This window comes from Camelina sativa, chromosome 19, assembly GCF_030686135.1.
Source record: "Camelina sativa cultivar CO46 ecotype springtype chromosome 19, ASM3068613v1".
Lineage (NCBI taxonomy): Eukaryota > Viridiplantae > Streptophyta > Magnoliopsida > Brassicales > Brassicaceae > Camelina > Camelina sativa.
Genome location: NC_141898.1, coordinates 24,233,533 through 24,256,053, shown reverse-complemented (window position 1 = coordinate 24,256,053; position 22,521 = coordinate 24,233,533). Strand labels below are relative to the sequence as shown.

At 35.6% G+C, this 22,521-nt stretch overlaps 6 protein-coding genes across 7 annotated transcripts; 4 read left to right on the top strand and 2 right to left on the bottom strand.

Moving 5' to 3' along the window:
- Positions 1-6,208: 6,208 nt before the first annotated feature.
- Positions 6,209-6,917, top strand: LOC147920948 (uncharacterized). Its single transcript, XM_087501305.1, has 2 exons — positions 6,209-6,233; positions 6,325-6,917. Exons 1-2 carry the CDS (start codon positions 6,209-6,211, stop codon positions 6,915-6,917), a joined length of 618 nt encoding a protein of 205 aa, XP_087357431.1.
- Positions 6,918-7,909: 992 nt separating this feature from the next.
- LOC104767170 (peroxidase 15) lies at positions 7,910-9,884 on the top strand. Its single transcript, XM_010491209.3, has 4 exons — positions 7,910-8,666; positions 8,767-8,958; positions 9,040-9,205; positions 9,313-9,884. Exons 1-4 carry the CDS (start codon positions 8,424-8,426, stop codon positions 9,726-9,728), a joined length of 1,017 nt encoding a protein of 338 aa, XP_010489511.1. The 5' UTR covers positions 7,910-8,423; the 3' UTR covers positions 9,729-9,884.
- A 2,664-nt stretch (positions 9,885-12,548) lies between these two features.
- On the top strand, positions 12,549-14,661 carry LOC104767169 (purple acid phosphatase 5-like). The gene is made up of 7 exons (XM_010491208.2): positions 12,549-12,766; positions 12,860-13,072; positions 13,168-13,279; positions 13,366-13,592; positions 13,678-13,816; positions 13,893-14,235; positions 14,321-14,661. Exons 1-7 carry the CDS (start codon positions 12,599-12,601, stop codon positions 14,505-14,507), a joined length of 1,389 nt encoding a protein of 462 aa, XP_010489510.2. The 5' UTR covers positions 12,549-12,598; the 3' UTR covers positions 14,508-14,661.
- Positions 14,662-16,137: 1,476 nt separating this feature from the next.
- Positions 16,138-17,511, top strand: LOC104768205 (protein SHI RELATED SEQUENCE 4-like). Of its 2 annotated transcripts, none has more exons than XM_087503299.1 (2): positions 16,138-16,833; positions 17,169-17,511. In XM_087503299.1, the coding sequence occupies exons 1-2, from the start codon at positions 16,389-16,391 to the stop codon at positions 17,381-17,383; spliced, it is 660 nt and encodes a 219-aa protein (XP_087359425.1). In that variant the 5' UTR covers positions 16,138-16,388; the 3' UTR covers positions 17,384-17,511. The 2 variants fall into 2 exon arrangements, with proteins under 2 accessions (XP_087359425.1, XP_087359424.1); XM_087503298.1 differs by having other exon boundaries at positions 17,163-17,511.
- A 747-nt stretch (positions 17,512-18,258) lies between these two features.
- On the bottom strand, positions 18,259-19,046 carry LOC104768204 (uncharacterized). The gene has a single exon (XM_087503300.1). The coding sequence runs from the start codon at positions 19,024-19,026 to the stop codon at positions 18,391-18,393; it is 636 nt and encodes a 211-aa protein (XP_087359426.1). The 5' UTR covers positions 19,027-19,046; the 3' UTR covers positions 18,259-18,390.
- Positions 19,047-19,456: 410 nt separating this feature from the next.
- Positions 19,457-21,310, bottom strand: LOC104767166 (elongation factor 1-delta 2). Its single transcript, XM_010491206.3, has 7 exons — positions 21,170-21,310; positions 20,749-20,857; positions 20,537-20,653; positions 20,334-20,427; positions 20,126-20,246; positions 19,771-20,046; positions 19,457-19,674 (listed from the first exon to the last, which is right to left on the bottom strand). Coding segments are annotated over exons 2-7 (693 nt in total). The 5' UTR covers positions 20,832-20,857; positions 21,170-21,310; the 3' UTR covers positions 19,457-19,672.
- Positions 21,311-22,521: the final 1,211 nt, after the last annotated feature.

Sequence of the window (22,521 nt, the reverse complement as noted above, 5' to 3'; positions counted from 1 at the left end):
TCCTGATTCTTTTATTTTCTCTTTGATTGAGCTTTGGGTGATTGGATCTTGTTGCAATTTTGATTCCGATTTCACTTTTCTTTTGAAATTTCTTTCATCATCTTTTCTAAATGACTTCGTTAGTTCCTCCGCCGCTTGCTCCAAACAATCGACCACCGCCGCCGCCGCCTACAACTGAGCAACCACGCTGTGCAATAGATCAATATGCTAATCCTTATTCGTTGCAAAGTACTGATCATGCTGGCTTGGTTCTTGTCTTGGATCGTTTATCTACGGCTTCGGATTTTCATTCTTGGCGACGTTCGATGTGGATGGGTTTGAATATCAGGAACAAGCTCGGCTTTATTAATGGTACGATCACTAGACCTCCAGAAAATCATAGAGATTATGATGCTTGGACTCGATGCAATGATCTAGTGTCTACTTGGTTGATGAATTCGGTTGATAACAAGATAGGTCTGAGTTTGCTTTTTATAGCTACTGCTGAAGGTATTTGGAACAATTTGGTTTCTCGTTTCAAGCAAGATGATGCACCACGAATATTTGCTATTGAACAGGAGCTTAGTAAGATTCAGCAAGGTTCGAATGATGTCTCCACTTATTATACTGATTTGCTCACATTGTGGGAGGAGCACAAGAATTATATTGATCTTCCTGTTTATACTTGTGGAAGATGTCAATGTGATGCTGCAGTTAAATGGGAGCGTTTACAGCAGCATAGTAAGATGACGAAGTTCCTTATGGGTTTGAATGAGAATTATGATCAGATTAGGCGTCATATTCTGATGTTAAAGCCAATCCCTACGATTGAGGAAGCTTTTAACATGGTTACTCAAGATGAGAGACAGAATCATGTTAAACCTCTTACTCGGGTTGACAATGTGGCCTTTCAAACTGGTTCACAATCTGATGGTGATATGGAGAGTGCCTATGTAGCAGCTTATAACACGATCAAGTTTTATCAAAAGCTGGTTTGCACACACTGTGGGAAGACAAGACATACAATCCAAAAGTGTTTCAAGCTACGTGGTTTTCCTCCAGGATACAAAACTAATTCGATGGGATACAACTATAAAGGATATGGTCAGAACCAGTTTCAACCGCGTATGCCAGTCTCTCAAATTCAGCCTCGAATGATGCAATCTCAACCACGAATGCCAATGGCTCTATATGATGCGATGCAGAAGGCTAATGCTATTGCTAATGTCTATTATGAGAGTGTTGGCTATCCGGATTATGGTTTATCTACGAATGATGCAAGTGCAGCGTATATGCCTCAACAGAATTTGCCTTATGGTATGAATGATGGTACAAACTTGAAGATACAAGACTTGACACCACAACAGATGCAACAACTTATATCTCAACTCAAGGGTCAAGCACAAGTTTCAGAGAATGCGACTACGTCTAGTATGCCACATACTGTGGCTGCAACTATTCCTAACTTTGGTTTGATGACTCAGGATTCGTCCTCTGGTACCGTTTCTTTTCCTTCTACTAGTCTTAAATATAGAGATAATACTCTAATTTTTCAAAAAACTCTTTCCTCTCTTCAGAAAATACTTCCTCATGATGCTTGGATAATAGATAGTGGGGCTTCTAGTCATGTTTGTTCTGATTTAGCAATGTTTAGTGAGTTAACTCTTGTGTCTAATACTACGGTTACACTACCGAATGGTGCTAGGGTTGCTATATCACATATAGGTACCATTTGCATCACATTGAAATTGATTTTGTCTAATGTTTTACATGTTCCTGATTTTAAATTCAATTTGATTAGTGTTAGTTGTTTAGTGCAAACATTATTTTGTTCTGCTCATTTCTTTCCTTCATGTTGTTTCATTCAGGAACTTTCTCAGGGCTTGATGATTGGGAGGGGTAAAATGTTTAACAACTTATACATTCTGGAAACAGAGCAAGTATCCCTCTCACCATCTACTCCTGCGGTTTGTTCTTTCTCTGGCTCAGTATTGGAAGATGAAGCTCTTTGGCATCAACGCTTAGGACATCCATCTTTGTCTGCTTTACATAAGCTTGTTAGTCATATTCCTTCTTTGAAACATAAATCTTTAGATATAATGCAATGTAAAATCTGTCCCTTAGCAAAACAAAAGAGATTAGCTTATATTTCTCATAATAACCTAACTGCAAAACCATTTGATCTTGTTCATTTGGATATTTGGGGTCCCTTTAGTGTTGAGTCTATTGAAGGTTTTAGATATTTTCTAACCTTAGTTGATGATTGTACTAGAGTTACATGGGTTTATATGCTCAGAAATAAAAGTGATGTTGCTACTGTTTTTCCAACTTTTATTAAACTCATTTCTACTCAATATGATTCAAAGATCAAAGCTATACGGTCAGATAATGCTCCTGAGTTAGCTTTCAATGACATTGTTAAATAAAATGGCATGATGCATTACTTCTCATGTGCATACACACCACAACAAAATTCAGTAGTCGAACGTAAGCATCAACATTTGCTTAATGTAGCTTGTTTTTTACTATTTCAGTCCAACATACCTGCAACATTGGAGTGATTGCATTTTGACAGTTGTGTTCTTAATCAATAGGATACCTTCCCCATTGCTAGCAAATAAATCTCCTTTTGAACTTCTGCTTAAGAAATTGCCTGATTACAGTCTTTTAAAGTCTTTTGGTTGTTTATGTTATACCTCCACTTACTCTAAAGATAGACATAAGATTTCACCTAGAGCTACACCTTGTGTTTTCCTTGGTTATCCTGCTGGTTTTAAAGGTTACAAAGTTCTTGATTTAGAGTCAAATTCGATTTCCATTTCCAGAAATGTTGTTTTTCGAGAAAACCAAATTCCTTTTAAAACTAGTGAACTTCTTTCATCCTTTGTTGATATGTTTCCAAATCATATATTGCCTTTACCTCCTCCTTTACACTTTGTTGATTCTGATTCTGCTGGTGATTTTGAAAGTTCTTTGATTGATCATTCATCCGCATCATCTTCTACTACAGCTGCATCATCATCTTCTACATCTAATAGGCATTTGGATGCTAGCACCATCGATAATGTAGCTGAGTCTAACAATGAGAGTGATTCTCTAACTGTTGCTAGGCCGAAACAAGCAACTAAGCCTCCTAGCTACTTGTCTGAGTATCATTGTTCTTTAGTCTCTTTCACTTCTACTTTACCACCTACCACTAAACTTTCAACTCCATTTCCTATTACTTCTACTATATCCTATGATAAATTCACTCCTGAATTTCAATCTTATATCTTCTCTTATAATCATGAAACGGAACCAAAGTCGTTTGCTGAGGCTATGAAATCAGAGAAATGGACTAATGCAGCTAATGACGAGTTACAGGCTCTCGAACTGAACAAGACTTGTGAAGTTGGATCATTACCTGAGGGTAAAATGTTGTGGGTTGCAAATGGATCTTCACCATCAAATATAATTCTGATGGCACAGTGGAGAGATACAAAGCTCGTTTGGTGGCACAGGGTTTTACTCAACAAGAAGGAGTCGATTATTTGGATACTTTCTCACCTGTGGCTAAGTTGACTAGTGTGAAGTTTCTACTTGGTCTTGCTGCTAAACAAGGTTGGAGCCTCACACAAATGGATGTATCGAATGCTTTCCTACATGGCGACCTTGAAGAGGAGATTTACATGTGTTTGCCTCCCGGTTACACACCTCCTCCCAACACCACGTTGCCTCCCAATCCAGTATGTCGTCTACTTAAGTCCTTATATGGCCTTAAACAGGCATCTTGACAATGGTACAAACGCCTATCCTCTGTCTTACTTGGTGCCAATTATATTCAGTCCCCTGCTGATAATACATTATTTGTCAAAGAAGGATCTGGTGCTTTTGTTGTTGTTCTTGTCTACGTAGATGATATCATGATAACAAGTGAGAATGACAAGACAATAGAGGATTTAAAGGATCTTTTAAAGTCTGAGTTCAAGATTAAAGACTTAGGTCCAACACGGTTCTTTTTAGGCTTGGAGATAGCTATATCTGATAAGGGAATCTCTGTTTGTCAACGAAAGTATGCCTTGAATCTGTTAACTGATGCTGGCTTCCTAGATTGCAAACCCGGTTCTGTTCCTATGGATCCTAATATGCATCTTACTAAAGATATGAGAACCTTACTTCCAAGTCCGAGAGCTTATAGAGAACTTGTCGGTCGATTGTTATATTTAACAATTACGAGACCCGACATTACTTTTGCAGTACACCAACTGAGTCATTTCATATCCGCTCCTACCGATGTACATCTGTAGGCTGCACATAGAGTTCTACGCTATATCAAAGCTAATCCAGGTCAAGGTCTAATGTATTCTGCAGATACAGAGTTGTGCTTAAATGGTTTTGCAGATGCTGACTGGGGTACTTGCAAGGACACTCGATGTTCAATTACAGGCTATTGTATCTACCTTGGCACTTCTCTTATCTCCTGGAAGTCGAAGAAGCAAGCTGTTACAAGCCGGAGTAGTACAGAGTCTGAATATCGAGCTATGGCACATGCGACTTGTGAAATCATATGGCTACAACAACTTCTCAAAGACCTACGCATCACAGTTACATGTCCTGCGAAGTTGTTCTGCGATAACAAGTCTGCTCTCCACATTGCTATGAATCCGGTGTTCCACGAACGCACCAAACACATTGAAATTGATTGCCATACCGTTCGTGATCAAGTAAAAGCAGGAAATCTACGGACATTACATGTTCCAACCGAGAACCAACACGCTGACATACTCACGAAGCCGCTTTACCCTGGTCCATTCCATCATCTCCTCAAGCTCATGTCACTATCAAGTCTTTATCTTCCTAACCAGACAGTTCGAAGCTAAAGACTTGAGGGGGGTGTATTAGGATTGATGGTTTATGATTTGAACCGGTTATTTCAGTTAACCAGTATTAGAGTCTGGTTTAGTATTGAGCTTATAAGCTCGTGTATTAGCATTAATCAGACTTAACATCTTGTAACAAACTTTTGGATCAGATTAATAAAACAGTGTTTCTCTCCTCCGGTCGTTCATCATCTTTCCGGTTAATCAGAATTTAATAATATCAAATCTAAGACAAAGAACTTTAAAATATAAGAACACATTTTCTTATTAGATTTAGAAAACTCTCTCAAAACTAGATTTCTCCTTCTCTCAAGTCTTATGGAATACCTCTCCATAGACTCTTATATTTATAGGTTTAAACTTTTCTTAAACCTATTAGAATTAACATTATACAACTTATTAATCTTAGGAACTTTTATTTCTTCCTATTCTATCTATTATGGCAACTTCCTACAAGATACCTTTTTCCTCAAGTTGGAATTATCCAACAGGATGAAAGCTGGTCTTATCGAGTATGATGGGAAAATAGCTGTTTTCGATCATACCCGCCTCGAAGATAAGTGTTTGGTGGATTTATGGGTATTGAAAGACGTTGGGAAGAAGCAATAGTCGAAGAAGAGACTTTTTTTTACAGCCTTGTCAAAAGCATGTAGTCCATGACATTACTCTGATCGTTAAAGGTACAACTCGAGATGGCAAGGTTATCTTGGCACTAGTGAAGATGCATTCTCAATTCTATATTTTGTTGTGTTACGATATTGGAAGCAATGACCTGAGAAAGCTTGAAATCAAAGGAGTACCACACATATGGTTCGATAAGGAGTGCTATTTCGACTTGAAGTGCTCTATGGATGAGATTGAGGACGTCATCTACTTGGAAACTTAACCATTGGCTTTGTTTGCCATAAGAATTTCTTATTATACACTTGACCATTGGCTTTGTTGTCTAGCTATTTAAGGAACGAGCTTTGTCTCTTACTTAAATGATTTGCTTCAAGCAGAATATAATCTTATGGCTGAACAAAGTGTTACTGTTTCTGGTTTCAGTTGTAATGCAACATTTTGATCCACGTTTGTGTAATTACGTTATGTTGTTACGATTATTTCAAGGTCATGATCAGTGAAAGAAAGGGAAACAAAAAGATAGATACTTATTCAGTCCAGTACTTTAGAGAACACAAGAACAGAGACAATTCCAGGTCTTACTGGAACATGTAAATGCATCAAATCAAACAAACTGAAAAGAGAAAGAAGATATTATTCAAAAAAGATAAGATAAGAAGATAGCAGCGACCGAAAGAACTGAGATTGAAGGAACCCATCATGTTTGCCAGAGCATTATATAAGACACCCATATTTAAGGATGACTAATGGGAGGAGAAAAAATAAAAACAAGTTAGTAAGGATCTAAAATCAGATTAGTATTTTTTTTAAATATTATTTAAAGTTTAAGACATTCATTTAAGACATTCATAAAATATTACAGAACGCCCAGAGGAAACGGTCCGGATAGCTGAAGGTGAGGCTGTATCCTGGCATAAGGCTCAGGAGGGAGGTGAAGATGGGGTTAACTCTGACCAACCTACGGTAGCCGAATCCCGCCCACAGCGGCCCAACGGCTCTCTACCTTTGTTCTTTACAGGTTACCGATGTTTTGTGGATGGTTCTTGGAAATCCAATGATCGGTTCGCAGGAGCAGGGTGGTTCTGTATCCAGCCCCATGACCCAAGGCCAGGAAGGGGTGCTACTAATTTCCGGCAAAGTCTTTCCCCCTTACACGCTGAAGTGGAAGCTTTCATTTGGGCAATGCGCTGCATGATCGGACACGATTACTGTGATGTGGCTTTCTACTCGGACTGCGCTGACTTGGTGAAGATGGTGTCTTCACCGCACGACTGGCCGGCTTTCTCGACTTACCTACATGACATAAGGACGGACAGGGAGGAGTTCTCTTCCTTTTCCTTATCTTATATTTCCAGAGATGCAAATTCAAAAGCGGATCTTCTTGCACGCTATGCGCGCACTTCTCCGCAAAGTGTTCTGTATGTAAACAAGTTCCCTACGCATTGGCTCGTTTGAGCTAATCTATTGTTGTCAAAAAAAAAAAAAAGACATTCATTTGAGTATTAATGATAGAGATGGTCTCAAATCTCTGAAGTTTCTCCCTCTAGTCTTAGACCGCGGAGTTAGACAAATCACTTGGTGACTGGTGAGCCATTTGTTATGGAAAAATGTAGAAACCTTTATCTATATATTGAATATACTAAGGTGCTCATCAAGAAAGTTCATGCTATTTCAAACGTTGATCAAACGCTGAAACCTAAATAGTCCGACATTGTTAGTGTTTTTTCATCTCTAAAATTGATGTACTCCGTAGTAATTAAATTTAAAAAATAATAATAACACTATTATAAACATACTGTTTATCTTTTTGTTTTCAACATTCTGTTTATCATTGTATATCATAAACCCATTAATTAAACTGTCTTTTTTTCGTATGATTCTAGACATGGCTCTGCATAGCAAACATAACCTACCCCATATATAGGATGACATTCTATTTTGGGCTTTTGTGTTCTTGATCATTGATTAGTTTCTAGAAAGAGACCATGTCAAGAGTCAAGAAACTAAGTGCAAGTAGGACTCGCAACACGCGTTTGAAATGTTCGTAGTTATTTTATTCATCCTTTAGATTTGCTTTTTACCTGCATATCCATGTTCTATGATAGAAGACAAAACCCCTTTTGCATTTTTTATTGTTCATAAGTCAACAAACAAATGAAATTTTGAGGGATATTGCTTGTTATCGCATTTTTGTCAAAAGAGCAGTTAGAAACTGTTCCTCCTCTTTGTCTCTTTTTCTTAAAAAAACCTTCACAAACATCTTTGCTAGACTATTATTTAATCACGACCAAGTAAAACTATACAATGCATTTCTTACAGCTAGGTTTAAATCTTAAGTGTCAAGGACTAAAAAACGCGTTTAAGATTTGCCGCGTGCGTTGTGACCGAATCATACCTTGTATATAATTTTATTTATATGGTATAACTAGGTGGTTTGACAAAAAAATAAGTATAACTAGGTGACACATCTATATATTAGATCAACGTAAATTTGTCACATATTTCATCTTAACATTTTAATCTCATCACTTTTAAACTTTTGATTCTATTTTGGCTCTATCAAATTAAACTGAGTTTAAACTTTATACAAACCTTAAATAACAAACAAACTATTATAATAACCAAAATGGAGGTGAATTAGTCAAACAACTCATGCAAGTTTGGGACATTTGGATACCAAACCCAAGATTTTGTATAGTCTCTTTGAATTCAAACCATTTTTTTCAAATATACGTATTGTCATTTTTTTCGTTTATTTATCTTAATTAATGGACTCCAATCAAGGTACCAACTCTATTGCCTTTGCTTTTTCCTCTCCATGACGCCAAAATCCACGAACTCTCTCTCGCCTTAGTCGCCTATATATACTTTCGATTCTTTTTCTCCTCTTCCATATCTCTTACCATAACAAAGTCATCCGTCTCCTTTCTTCTTTCTTGATCTAGCTAACCGAAACTGACAATGGCAAGAATCGGAAGCTTTCTCGTTCTTCTATATCTTACTTACGCTCTTACTCTCTGCATCTGCGACGACGACGAGAGTAACTATGGCGGTGAGAGAGGGAATCTCTTTCCAGGTTTCTACCGCAGCTCGTGCCCTAGAGCCGAAGAAATTGTGAGGTCAGTTGTAGCCAATGCTGTTGCAAGGGAGACTCGTATGGCTGCTTCCCTCATGAGGCTTCATTTCCATGATTGTTTCGTTCAGGTATTGAAGAGTTTTTTTTAAGTAACTTTCTCAACAAGTTAACGACTAATGTTTGAGATGAATCATCACTACTTTTACTTGTTTGATTGAACCTTTGTAGGGCTGTGATGGATCGTTGCTTTTAGACACAAGTGGGAGTATAGTTACTGAGAAGAACTCAAACCCTAACAGCAGATCGGCCCGCGGGTTTGAAGTTGTTGACGAGATCAAAGCTGCACTGGAGAGTGAATGCCCTAACACTGTTTCTTGTGCTGACGCCTTAACTCTAGCTGCTAGAGACTCCGCTGTTCTTGTAAGCCACTTTATTTTTCTGCCTCTGTCTCTATTGCTTTTCAAAATTTTCGAGATCTGATTTGGTTTGGTTTTTGTGTAGACTGGTGGACCAAGCTGGATGGTTCCTTTGGGAAGAAGAGATTCGACAAGTGCAAGTTTGAGTGGATCAAACAACAACATCCCTGCACCTAACAACACTTTCAACACAATTGTCTTGAGATTTAACAATCAAGGTCTTGACCTCACCGACGTTGTTGCTTTATCTGGTAAGCTTACTTCACACACAAGACATAATTTTACTGTACTTGCATTTCAAATTACCGTTAAACTTTCAAAAAAGGTTTTATCATAACCTTACTCAAATTTTATTCAGGGAGCCACACCATTGGATTCTCTAGATGTACTAGTTTTAGACAAAGACTTTACAACCAATCTGGAAACGGAAGTCCCGACACAACCTTAGAGCAATCCTACGCTGCTAACTTGCGCCAAAGGTGCCCTAGATCTGGTGGGGATCAGTTACTGTCGGAGCTGGACATCAACAGTGCCGGAAGGTTTGATAACAGCTACTTCAAGAACTTGATCGAGAACATGGGACTGTTGAACTCGGACCAAGTCTTGTTCTCTAGCAATGAACAATCGAGAGAGCTCGTGAAGAAGTATGCAGAGGATCAAGAAGAGTTCTTTGAGCAGTTCGCAGAATCGATGGTCAAGATGGGGAACATCTCTCCCTTGACAGGTTCGAGTGGTGAAATCAGGAAGAATTGCAGGAAAATTAATAACTCTTGATTTTATAGTAATGATTGGGCGTAATAGAAATGAGTGGAAAGATATATTTGTGTTCTTTATTTTGTATGAGTTTGCAGGTATTTCCTGATGTCTAAGAATTTGAATTTTGTGAGTTTAAATTATTTAATCTCTATAATGAAAAGGTTATTTTTATAATCACGTTGTTAAAGGCCAAATGGAACATGATTATATAATTATAATGGTCTAAATAGGGCCATTAGACTATCGCAAAATGGTCATGAAAGTAGAAGAAATATAACGAGATTCAAAAAAGAAAAACTACTGATTTGATATATTTAGTTATAATATTTTAACTGGAATAAAATCTTAAACAAGAATTTGAGAAGGTATAGGTATAGAAGTTGATAGCCGGGGTGAGTGTTTAGATCTTCAGACCTCACTTAAGCAGAGTACTAGTATTGGTGTTATTTGTCATTCTCTTTCCGGTAATTATTTAGCTCTGCAAGAAATTGGTTCCAAAAATTTAAAGTTTTATTCAGTAAATTTATGATGGGATTAAAAAAAAGATTTTTATTTGTCAATTATTATGAAGTAAACAAAATGTTGAAATAGATTTTTGTCGCGATACTACACATAATTTTTTTATTAAATTGGTCGTTTATCCCATACAGTTAATATCTGCATTTTTATGAACTTCATCAACTTCCTAGATTAAAATTAATTTCTTCTTTTTATAATATAATGGAAAACAATTAACGAATCAACGATTACATTGCAACTAGGTATTAACCCACGTTAAACCGTGGGCTGAACATTTTATTTGAATTAAATTTGAAATAGTTTTTTTGTTATTTTGTTATTTATTATTAGCAATTCATCCAGTCTACTTACAATCAGATTATTGCGGCAGAAATTATTGCCAAAAAAATCTGTAGAAATCTAAGTTGTTTAACTGAATGGATATTTCTTAATATCTTATTTTTAATACACTATTTTTTTTATTTATCCTAGTTAAATTGTCTTAGTTATCCTTAAAGATCCTAACTATTTTTTTACTATTTCTAATGGCATTCGAATGTAATTTTTTGCATTTTTATGAACTTCATCAACTTCCTAGATTAAAATTAATTTCTTCTTTTTATAATATAATAGAAAACAATTAATGAATCAACGATTACATTGCAACTAGGTATTAACCCACGTTAAACCGTGGGCTGAACATTTTATTTGAATTAAATTTGAAATAGTTTTTTTGTTATTTTGTTATTTATTATTAGCAATTCATCCAGTCTACTTACAATCAGATTATTGCTGCAGAAATTATTGCCAAAAAAATATGTAGAAATCTAAGTTGTTTAACTGAATGGATATTTCTTAATATCTTAATTTTAATACACTATTTTTTTATTTATCCTAGTTAAATTGTCTTAATTATCCTTAAGGATCCTAACTATTTCTAATGGCATTCGAATGTAATTTTTTACAATTTTAATATTATTTTTATAAATATACTTCTCAATTAATATAGTAGGATAAATTAGTGAATATATTTATTTAAATTTAACAATTTTCGTGCAATTTTTTGTTTTCACTTCTCAATTCTTTAGAATCATAGGATAATATCATTGTGTTATTTAGCAACATAAAAGCACTCAATTCATAATTCTTTCCACTATGGTAGTCTTTTAGATGTAAAAAAAAACACAATTTCCAAACCATATTATATGTTTTGATTTTGATTCTCATCGACTCAGCTTAGAGATAATCACATAAAATAATGAAGAATTTGACTTTCTAGTTCACTCATATGGAAAATAGTTTGTTAGTAAATTATAAGGTTTAAGCCTAACTTGATATTTTTAAAAATATGATCAATACTGAACATACAAAAACAAATTACCAAAAGTAATTAAAAAAAATTTAAAATATTTATATGAGACGACGGTTTAAATGTAATGAATATGATAAATTATAATGTTTACAACAGATAACAGGTTCAGATTATATTCTGTGATTATTTAAAAACTAATAAAACATATCAAAATATTATTTAACATATAGAAATATTCAAAAATATTTGTATAAATAAATTTCAATTCGTGCTATATATAGCACATGTACTAATTTGTCACGTTGGTTAATGGCCAAATGGAAATTTTGGCAAGCAAGTAGACTATAGTGCCATCGGCCAAACATTTCTTAATAACTCTTTGTTGTGATTTTTTTACTGAATTATTTTTCAGTGACAAATAATTGTTATTCTTTCACTCAAATCAGCTGGATCTCGTTTTCAAACATCTTTATTCTAAGAATATTTTCTAAACAAACTTTCTTTACCACCAAGGTGACCGTCAGAAAAAAAAAACTTTTGATAGCAATACAATAGCCTTATATTAAAGGATATAAATTATCTATTGTTTTTGTTTTGGAGGGTAATTGTGATACTTTAATCAAAATGGCTAATAACTTACACTTAAACAGTTGACTAACAAATTAATCTTCTACAAGATATAAGATTTTGGTTATCAAAATTACACCATGCTATATTTATTTTTACAAAAAGAAAATGTAACAGTGTTGCACATGTTTTAGCTAAATTTGGATGTAATGACAAATTTGATTATATATACTTATTTTCCGTATAGAGTCAATATATTTTCAATTTGTAGAAAAAAAATAGTTATTATTTTTTTACTCAAATGAGCGAATCTCGTTTTTTAAGATTTTAGAATAATTCTAAGAATATATTCTAAACTACCTTTCTTTGGAACAAAATCTTTGAGAAGAATTTAAGTGGAATATACCTAGCATTCTTTTTTCTCTATATAAACATTTCGATCACATAATAACAACATCATTTACAAAGCAAGACACACACTATTAGCTTTCTTTCTAAACACCAAATCAAAATGAATTTGAATCGTTTAGAACTCTTTTGCTATGCGGTCGTGTTGCTAAGCATCTTCGCTGTGAGCCACGCCGGAGTCACCAGTAGCTATGTCAGAGTATCTGAACCATCCGAAGAAATGCCACTCGAAACCTTTCCTCCACCCGCCGGTTTAAACGCTCCGGAACAAGTGAATCTCAATTTCTCTATATAAAATCAATTTTTACATTTTCTTTTTCTCACTTTGGGACTTATTGAGCGTTCACTCTTGCTCCTTTCTCAGGTTCACATAACACAAGGAGATCACGCTGGTCGAGGTATGATTATCTCGTGGGTAACGCCTTTAAACGTGGACGATGGTTCCAATATCGTTAGATATTGGAACGCTGATACTGATGGTAGTGAAAAGATGAGTGCTGTAGCGTCAACGTCTACCTATAGATACTACGACTACACATCTGGTTATCTTCACCATGCCACCATTAAAGGGCTTGAGGTTTGTACATTTACTGGGCCTTGCCCTCCAAGTTATCTATCTAGTTCAATAGGTTTTTAAATATACTAACTTTTTGTGTGTGTGTGTGTGTGCAGTATGATACCAAGTATTTCTACGAGCTTGGAACTGGTCGCTCCATTAGACAATTCAACTTCATGACTCCACCAAAAGTTGGTCCAGATGTTGCTTACACATTCGGTGTCATAGGTAACCCATATAGATTCACACTTTCAAAAACGAATTTTGAGGTTTTTTATATAATTTCACTAATCTTAACTATGTTACATTTATAGGTGATCTTGGACAAACCTATGCCTCCAACCAGACATTGTACAATTACATGTCGAACCCAAAAGGCCAAGCGGTGCTTTTTGCCGGAGACTTGTCTTACGCTGATGATCATCCTAATCACGACCAAAGAAAATGGGATTCATATGGCCGGTTTGTGGAACCAAGCGCCGCGTACCAGCCTTGGATCTGGGCCGCAGGGAACCACGAGATTGATTATGCCCAATATTTAGTAAGTTCCTATCTATTTATATTTTTCCATAATTAAAGAACACACATTTTTTAATTTTAGAGTTAAAACATTGAATTGCACGCAGGGCGAGACACAACCCTTCAAGCCGTACATGAACCGCTACCATGTTCCCTACAGAGCCTCACAGAGTACTTCTCCGCTTTGGTACTCCATCAAACGAGCCTCCGCTTACATCATCGTACTCTCCTCTTACTCAGCTTATGGTACGACCTAAGACTAGCACTCTACTACATTTTGATCTATATCACATTAATGTTGATGGTTTCTTGTGTACTATAGACAAGTACACTCCTCAGAACTCGTGGCTCCAGGATGAGCTCAAGAAAGTTAACCGATCAGAGACTCCCTGGTTGATTGTTCTTGTTCATGCGCCGTGGTACAACAGCAACAATTATCACTACATGGAAGGTGAGAGCATGAGAGTTACGTTCGAGCCATGGTTCGTCGAAAACAAAGTCGATATCGTCTTTGCTGGTCATGTTCATGCCTACGAGCGATCAGAGCGCGTCTCCAACATTAAGTACAATATCACTGATGGAATGAGTACTCCGGTGAAAGACCAATCTGCACCCGTTTACATCACCATTGGAGATGGAGGCAACATCGAAGGAATCGCAAACAGGTTTTTTTTTTAAAACATTGTATAGTGACATTGATTAAAGCTTTTGTATCTTTCTTGATTAAGATACTCTATTTTTTTTATGCAGTTACACGGATCCGCAACCAAGTTATTCCGCCTTTAGGGAGGCCAGTTTCGGACACGCCATGCTTGAGATAAAGAACAGGACTCATGCCCATTACACTTGGCATAGGAACAAAGATGACGAGCCTATTATTGCCGATGCTATTTGGTTGAAGAACAGATACTACTTGCCGGAGGAGGAGACAGCTTAGGGTTGGTTTATGTTCTTTCATGAATAAGACTAGTTAAATGTTTTAGTGTTCTTTGAACTTTGGTAGGTTTTGCTTAGTTTTCCTTTTTAAGATTTGTTGAGATTCTAATGGATATCATTTAGCCAACGAATGAAAATCTTTTCTGTTTTATTAATTCCACTATCCGATTCTATACCTCATTTAGCTCCAATATTTCATTTATAATTGAATTAATAACTTTAAAAAAATCTTATTAAGGAGATTCAAAATAATCTATTAAGAACAGTTTCGATATTTTTGTTCAAAATGCATCTAAAATCAAAGTGGATAATACTAGTTCGATCATATATATAGATTACAGAAGTTCGTTGGAGATATCCTGATATCCCTCTAGCTTTCAGAATTTAGACCAAAAAAAAGGACTAATTACAAAAAATATATAATTATATCAAGAATATTAGAAGAAAAACAAAAATAAAAAGACTCGAGAATCGCTCAACAAATTTGAGAACGAATTTGATATCTTCTCGGGCGTTATCCCTCTCTTATCACTCCGTTCTGTTTTTCCTATATACACACAAATTATTAATTTCCACAATTTGTTTTTGTTTAACTAACACACAACAAAATATATTTTTCAATTAAGATGAGTTATATTTAAAACAGTTTTTGAATTTTTTTTGGAGGACTATTCCAATTTCCACGCTCAAACATTTTTTATTTTATTTTATCGTGGGTTAAATTTAAATTTAAAACAGTTCAACTCAAAAACTAGATGAAACGAAAAATGAATGATGAAGAATATTTCGTCCATATTTTCATAAAGTAGTTAGAGATATTAAAAACAGTTTGAATATATCTTCCACTAAAAAGTAAACAGTTTGAAGTTACTTATTATGATTTTTTTTTTCTCATATCATATTTAACCGACGACGATAAAAGTTAATGGAGTAGTGGATACAAAAAAGAGCATAACGTAGGTGGCGCTTTGTTCCCTTGAATAGCCACACTACATATAGTATAATACAAATTAGAGTAACATGCTTCTTTTATTTCTCCGTACGTCCCCTATTAATTTTAAATGTTTGTGCATATAGGATATGAGTTTACTATGTACACCTTTTTTTAACCGCAACAGTAAGAGATTAGTGCTTCAGTTGTAACACGTACAAACAAATAATTACCAAAAATGTCAAAATTGGCCAATATCGGGGACTGGTAGAAAGTTAAAAAAAAAACAACATAAATATTTCTTCGTCTGTTTTGTAAAATTTGCATTGTATAGAGTAAAATTTTTATTTTGAAGCTTTAGATTCTAAAATTTAAATAGTTTTTGTCTTATCATTAAACTTTAAGCGCAATGAAATTTTCGAATGTGAATGATTGCATGTGTTGCACATATGTCGTATGAAATCAAAAGGAACCTAAATTTTCGACTAGTTGTGAACTATTTGTCGTATGAAATCGAAGATTACCTTAACTAAAATCTTTATGCGAATTATATAATCAGCAGGGCATAAGATGATGTACATTAATATATGACCTTGGGACACAACCCATGTGCGATTTCTCCGGTTAAATCACTGCCACATGGCATGCTATGGTCCGTGAGACGAGTACTAGTAATGAACCGAGAGAAAGAGATAAAGATGAGGTAGAGATAAAGGGTGAAATTAATGTCCTTTTATTGATTTCGTTTTGCACAACAGCTATGAAAGCACACAATATGATCGGAGAGGATTTGAGGTTTTAAGAAGACAATTCAAAGACAAAGAAAAAAAGGCGACGTGGCCGGAGTTATCAAAAGCTCAAGACTTCATGGTAACTAGGGTTTGTGAATTATGGATATTGTAAACTCTAGATTAGGGTTTATAGGAGGAGCTAGCTAGGTTAAAGTTTAAAATGGCTGGGATAGGGTCATCAAGAAACAACGAAGAAGACAATCAACAAAAGGCAAATTGGGTTTGGTACAGAAACACAAATAACACAAGCACGAGCCACCACACCAATCAGATATGGCAGCATCCAAGCCTCGATCTATATCCGGGTCAGATCAACGTCTGTGATTTGACCACGTCATCGAGATCCCTAACCATAAGCTGTCAAGACTGTGGAAACCAAGCCAAGAAAGGGTGCACGCACGGGCGGTGTAGAACTTGCTGCAAGAGCCACGGGCTCGACTGTCCCACTCACGTGAGGAGCACTTGGATCCCCATCGCCAAACGCCGTGAACGGCAGCAGCAGATACAGACGCCAACCTCCAACCCAATCACCGATGGAGACCGAGTTGGGAACATCCCGAATCCGTATAGAGAGATTGATCAACCGGCTACTTTTAACTCATCAGGTTTGTTTTCAGTTTTGCATTGTTGTTTCATAATTGATTTTTTTTTTCTTTTTCTTTTTAGTAATTAAAAATATGAAGTTTTACCTTTATGTTTATAAGACAATGCATCACTTTTTCTTTGATCAAATATCATTGTAGATATTGCACCTATAATCCAAGAAATTCTATTTCAAAATGATGAAAATGTTTATTTGATGTAAAAAGTAAAATTAAGGTCAATTTTTCTTTTGTGTTTGGAACAATCAAAACATTGTGCTCTTGTTAGGATTTGAAATATGTTTTGTCGTAAAGTGTTAGCACTAGCCACTAAATGGTGTGTAATTTGCTAGGGTTAGAGATGGGAAATGCAACATTTCCAGATGAAGTGACATCGAATGCACTTTTCCGGTGCGTTAGAATGAGTGGTACCAATGATGGAGATTGCCAATATGCATATCAGACGACGGTAGGCATAGCTGGTCATCAGTTCAAGGGCATTCTATATAATCAAGGCCCGGATAAAACGATTACGCCTGGTACACAATTCTATGAAAACCCACCAAGATCTTAATTGTAACATCTACTTTTCAAACTCTCTTTAATTTTTTTTTTTGGGTATGCAATTTACTTGTTTTGAAAGAGATCTATATGACTATGATTCAAGATTATCTAAAACTCAATACGTAAAAAATTAAGTAACATGGATACATGACTAGATAAGAAGAGTTTCTTGTACATATTCGTAGTAAATGTTCCTGCAAATAAGAATGTCAACTGTGCAACCATAGTAACAGTTTTGTGAAGAACAAAATTAATATATAATTTGCTTTTTTCCATATATAGATAAATTAAATATGAAAAAGACTACTCATGACACGTGATTTTTGTTAGTTGTGTAACGTGCCTATGCATGATTAGGGATCGTCTATAGCAGGGCATCCCTGTACGGATGTATAAATGTATTAGTATTTAGTCTAGCCCTTGAGTCGTTCGAAGCTGTCGAAGCGCAAGTTTGTGCCAAAACTTTATACCATTTGAAATGCATATTTCAAAAAGCTACGAGACATATTACGTAGACCAACATTGAAAACCTAAACATTGACGGAGTCTTTTTTTTCACCACTGAGAATATAAAACATATGTTTATAGAATTCTGTGTGGGTAGAGTTTTAGATCTAAGACAAGCCACAAAACTACTCGATCCCTATCTTGTTTAGTATTAGTTACAGGACTAATTAATAATTGGGGATTCACAGCTTAGTTTTTAAAAAAAAAAAATCCAAATTTTATTTTATTTTATTCAATTGATCCACCCACTTTCCAACTTCTCTGTACTTAAAACGTTACGATCATCTCCACTCCACTTTTTGGCCTACACATTTTGTTTACATATCAACCAATTATATAGATTTCCAAATTTGAAGTTATTTCATTACCTTTTTCTTTCTTAAAATGGAAACTATTTTTCTTGAATATTCTCAATCGTAAGCATCTCATAAAAGAATCCATATTGAAAACAAACATAGCCATGATAGTCGTACATTAAATAAATGTAAAACAGTCTTTAAATATGTTTGATTAATGTTGACCTTTCGTTGATTTTTTATCACAACCGGGAAACCAACAACCACCGCCGTTTCCGGGACCCCATACTCCTTCGTTGCTATCTCCTCCCCACCCCCATCCTCCTCCGCCTCCTCCTCCATATCCACCGCCCCATCCACGGCCATATCCATATCCATCTCCTACGCCTCCCCCACCGCCTCCTCCACCGCCACCTCCTCCACCACCGCCACCTCCTCCACCACCACCACCACCGCCGCCACCTCCACCTCCACCACCTCCAGTTCCAGGGCTAGGTTCACCTCCTATACCTATACCAATACCAATACCGACACCGTCATTGCAATCTTCTTTTCCACCATTGTCACCTTCTTGTCCTTTGCCATTTCCTCTTCCTCGGCCTCTGCCTCCTCCTCCACGACCCCCTCTTCCATCATCTACGTTACCTTCTTGCACTTTTCGGGCTTTATTATGTCCACTTTCAAACATTTTGTTCGAACCCAAAACGGAAGATTGATCACTACTGTTAAAGAATCTCTTCGAGGGTCCATATCTCAACCCGTGAACAGAGCTTGAGCTCAATAACAACACCACCGCACCAGAAACTAACAAGAACACCACAAAGCTTGTCAATCTCACCAATATTTCCATCGTGATTTTTCTCTGTAAAAGTCATATCCATTCTCATCCTTTTTATAGTCTTCTAGGACCATATCAAGACCATAATAATCAAATTTGAGCAACCACATGAACATGCATTACCCATATGAAACCTACCATCATTTTTATTTTTTTTCTATTTGTGGAACTAAAAACTACAAAAAGAGATGAGGCTGTTGAAAACTAAATAAATATTGCGTCACGACCAAGGACCTAAACTCTGATCTCTGATTATTAGTATAATTTTTTTCCTTATTCTTCTTAGCCAACACCAAAATCATGCGTACTTTAGCTTTGCATGGTTTCTTGCTTCACATATTCCGTCATACTCAAATTTTTCATTTTCTTTTTTAAAGAGTAGAAATCAAACCACTTCTCCAAATCGAATTAGACATCTAGAATCCAAGCAAATCTGGAACGATAGTTTCAAACTTAAGATTCTCGTATATATGAGATATGTTGGAAACTTTAAGCCAATACTGAATTGTCTTCACAAAATTATCAAAATGAATCAGATATAGCAAAGCCTTTTCACATAATTATAGAATCAAAACAGTTAACAGAAACTTCGAAAACTGGATATAGAAGAAGACAAAAACAACATAAACAGGCCCATCCTTCAAGCTTTTCTCCATCCTCCTGCATTATGGTTCAATTCATTATCCACAGTTAGTTACACACAACATTATCTTATCAAAAGATTTAAGTAGCTGAGAGAAGATTCATGAAACTTACATATCTTGTTGAAGGCAACAATGTCACAGCTCTGGACATATTCATTGATAGGTTCAACGGTGAGTTGCTCTTCGATCATGGTGTCAATAGACACAAGGTCATCAACAATGGTGCACATGATCTGCAACTTCTTGATACCGTAACCAACTGGGACAAGCTTTGATGCTCCCCAAAACAATCCTTCCATCTGAATGGATCTTACAGCTTCCTCTAGCTTCTTCATATCAGTCTCATCATCCCACGGCTTGATATCAATCAACACTGATGACTTTCCAGCTGACAGAAGTTAAGAAAAAAAGCAGATGAGAAATCTACAGAGAAATCTACAGAGTGTAAGACAGAAACAAATACTTACATTCCTTCTTCTTCGTAGATGCCTTCACAGAAGCTGCTCTCTCTTCAGCAGCTTTCTTTTCCTCTTCTGTCTCCTCCCCGAAAAGGTCAACATCATCATCTTCTTCTTCTTCAGCAGCAGCCTAGAATTACACATATACATATCAATCCCCCTAATATACAGCTAAAAGAGAACATTATGAGAAACCATAGAAACAATATGGATTTACCTTAGACTCAGCTGCAGGGGGAGTAGCAACGGCCTCTTCTGTGATAGGTGATTGTCCCTCAACAACAACACCACTTCCTTCAGCAGAGACACCACTGTAAATAGAGACAATTTATAAGACAATAACATTAGAAAACTTTTGAACCAGCAAAAACTATTGATCCCTATATATACTGGTAAACAATAAAAGGCAATGGAGCTTACGAAATCCTCAAGAGGGCATCGATGTGGTGGAACCAACGAGATACATTGACATACTCTGAAGTTGGGGGCTTTGAAAGAGCTGTAAAGACAGTGATATCATCCTTTGAGGCTTGGTACCTATAAACATACACAGACAGAGGAAAGCAATTAGGATCTGTACATGGTGCTCTGCTCAATTTTAACAAGCCAAAAAAGGGGAAACAAATTCTAACCCAGTGATGTAACTGCGAGTGAGAAGATGCTCATCGAGCTTCTTCAATCCAGCGTCAGAGCTAAGGTTGGGGAAGGCCACCATTGTTTCTAAAGTTCGAACCTTTTTAACTGATATAAAGCAGAGAGATCAGATCAGATCAAGATCAGCTATAAAAAAAAACCCAAACGCCACATAAAAAACGAAACTTTATGTTGCTAAAAACCAGATCAAAACAATCGAAAACACAAAGGATCGAATTCACATAAACATTGACAAAGATGCTGCTGCTAATCAACTAGATTTAGTTTCATAAATCCGGAAGATTGGATTTCTAATCAAATACTGTTACGAGTTCTATATCAAAGGTGTATGCTTTGAGGTCGAAACAAACCCTAATGGGAGGAGAAAGAACAAGTTGAAACGAGGAACAAGAAACAAACCTGTAAGTGTAGCAAAGCAGGAGAGCCGACTTGAAGAGGAAAACAGGAAAAGCGAGAGATGCAGAGGAAAGCTAAGAATGGCGTAGGAAGAGAATATGTAACCCTCTCTGAGATTTTTGTCTTATGGGCCGAAGTTGGGCCTAATTCCTTTTTAGGTGTTTAGTTCTCGATCCATTCTGATTTTGGGGTTAGCTTTTTCCTTTTGTATGGTGCGACACCGAATTGGAAAAAAATACAAAAGAACGATTTGGGCAGATCAAGCAGTATAAATATGGTTAGTGCAAAATAAAAGTTAAATGTATGCTTTCTTTTTCTCTATGAAATGTCAAATTTATTTTTCTTGAATTGAGAATGTTTATATACAAAAGTAAAATGTGAGTAAAAATATCTGGAAAAAGCCAAATACAAAAAAATAAATAACGGTCTGAAATTGAAATCATCGCTGAAGTCCATTTCCAAGATGGAAAAATGTATGATACTGGAATGAAACTATCTTATTATGGATTGTCTTCTATATGACCTGAATAAAGTAGTTGGTTGGTATATATATATATATATAAGTGAAATATTTAAGGTATGCGTTCCTTATATAATAAGTAGAATCATTATCCTTGTAACTAATTTTAATACTTCAAAAATTTATTTAATTTTTTTCTTATAAAATAATCAAATATTATTGTTTTAATTATTTATTTTATTTTTTGGGGAAATAATTACTAGCTACACATGTACGTTCAATGTTGGCGGCATACAGACAAATATTTAATTTTTAGGCGAAACTTTGTAAATTTTTATAATATGAAGTTCTTTATTTTCTAAATGTAATTTTATGTGATATTTAAATTCTAAATATATGTGCTTTTCCACCAAAACTATTTGATGTTGCAAAAGAAAAAATAATGTTAGTTTGTACTAAAGTTGGTTGGCCAGAGTGGAATGAATGTCAACAACTTGGAGGAAATGAGTCATGGTCTTTAACAAAAGTATATCACTTTTTATTACAAAACAAGGAGTTGTTTTAATATTTATGTTGATCTCTATCTTCTTTTTCCTTTTCTTTTTTTTTACATTATACCGGTCGTTGTATTTGTGTTTAAGGGTGATTTTGTATAGGAGTTTTAGAGATTAAACATTCATTTTGTGGATGAATTCTAGAGATGAAGAGAATGTCGCTAATGCGTCCACAAAATTTGAATCTTGTAATATTAGAATATATTGTTTCTCATACCTTACCATATAAAAATGTGGCTAGTTTCTTCGTCAAAGTATAACAAAATTTATTCCTATCCTTCACACAACCATGTCGGGAGAGCTCTACGAGAAAGTAGAAAACCTTTGCAATTGATTTAAAA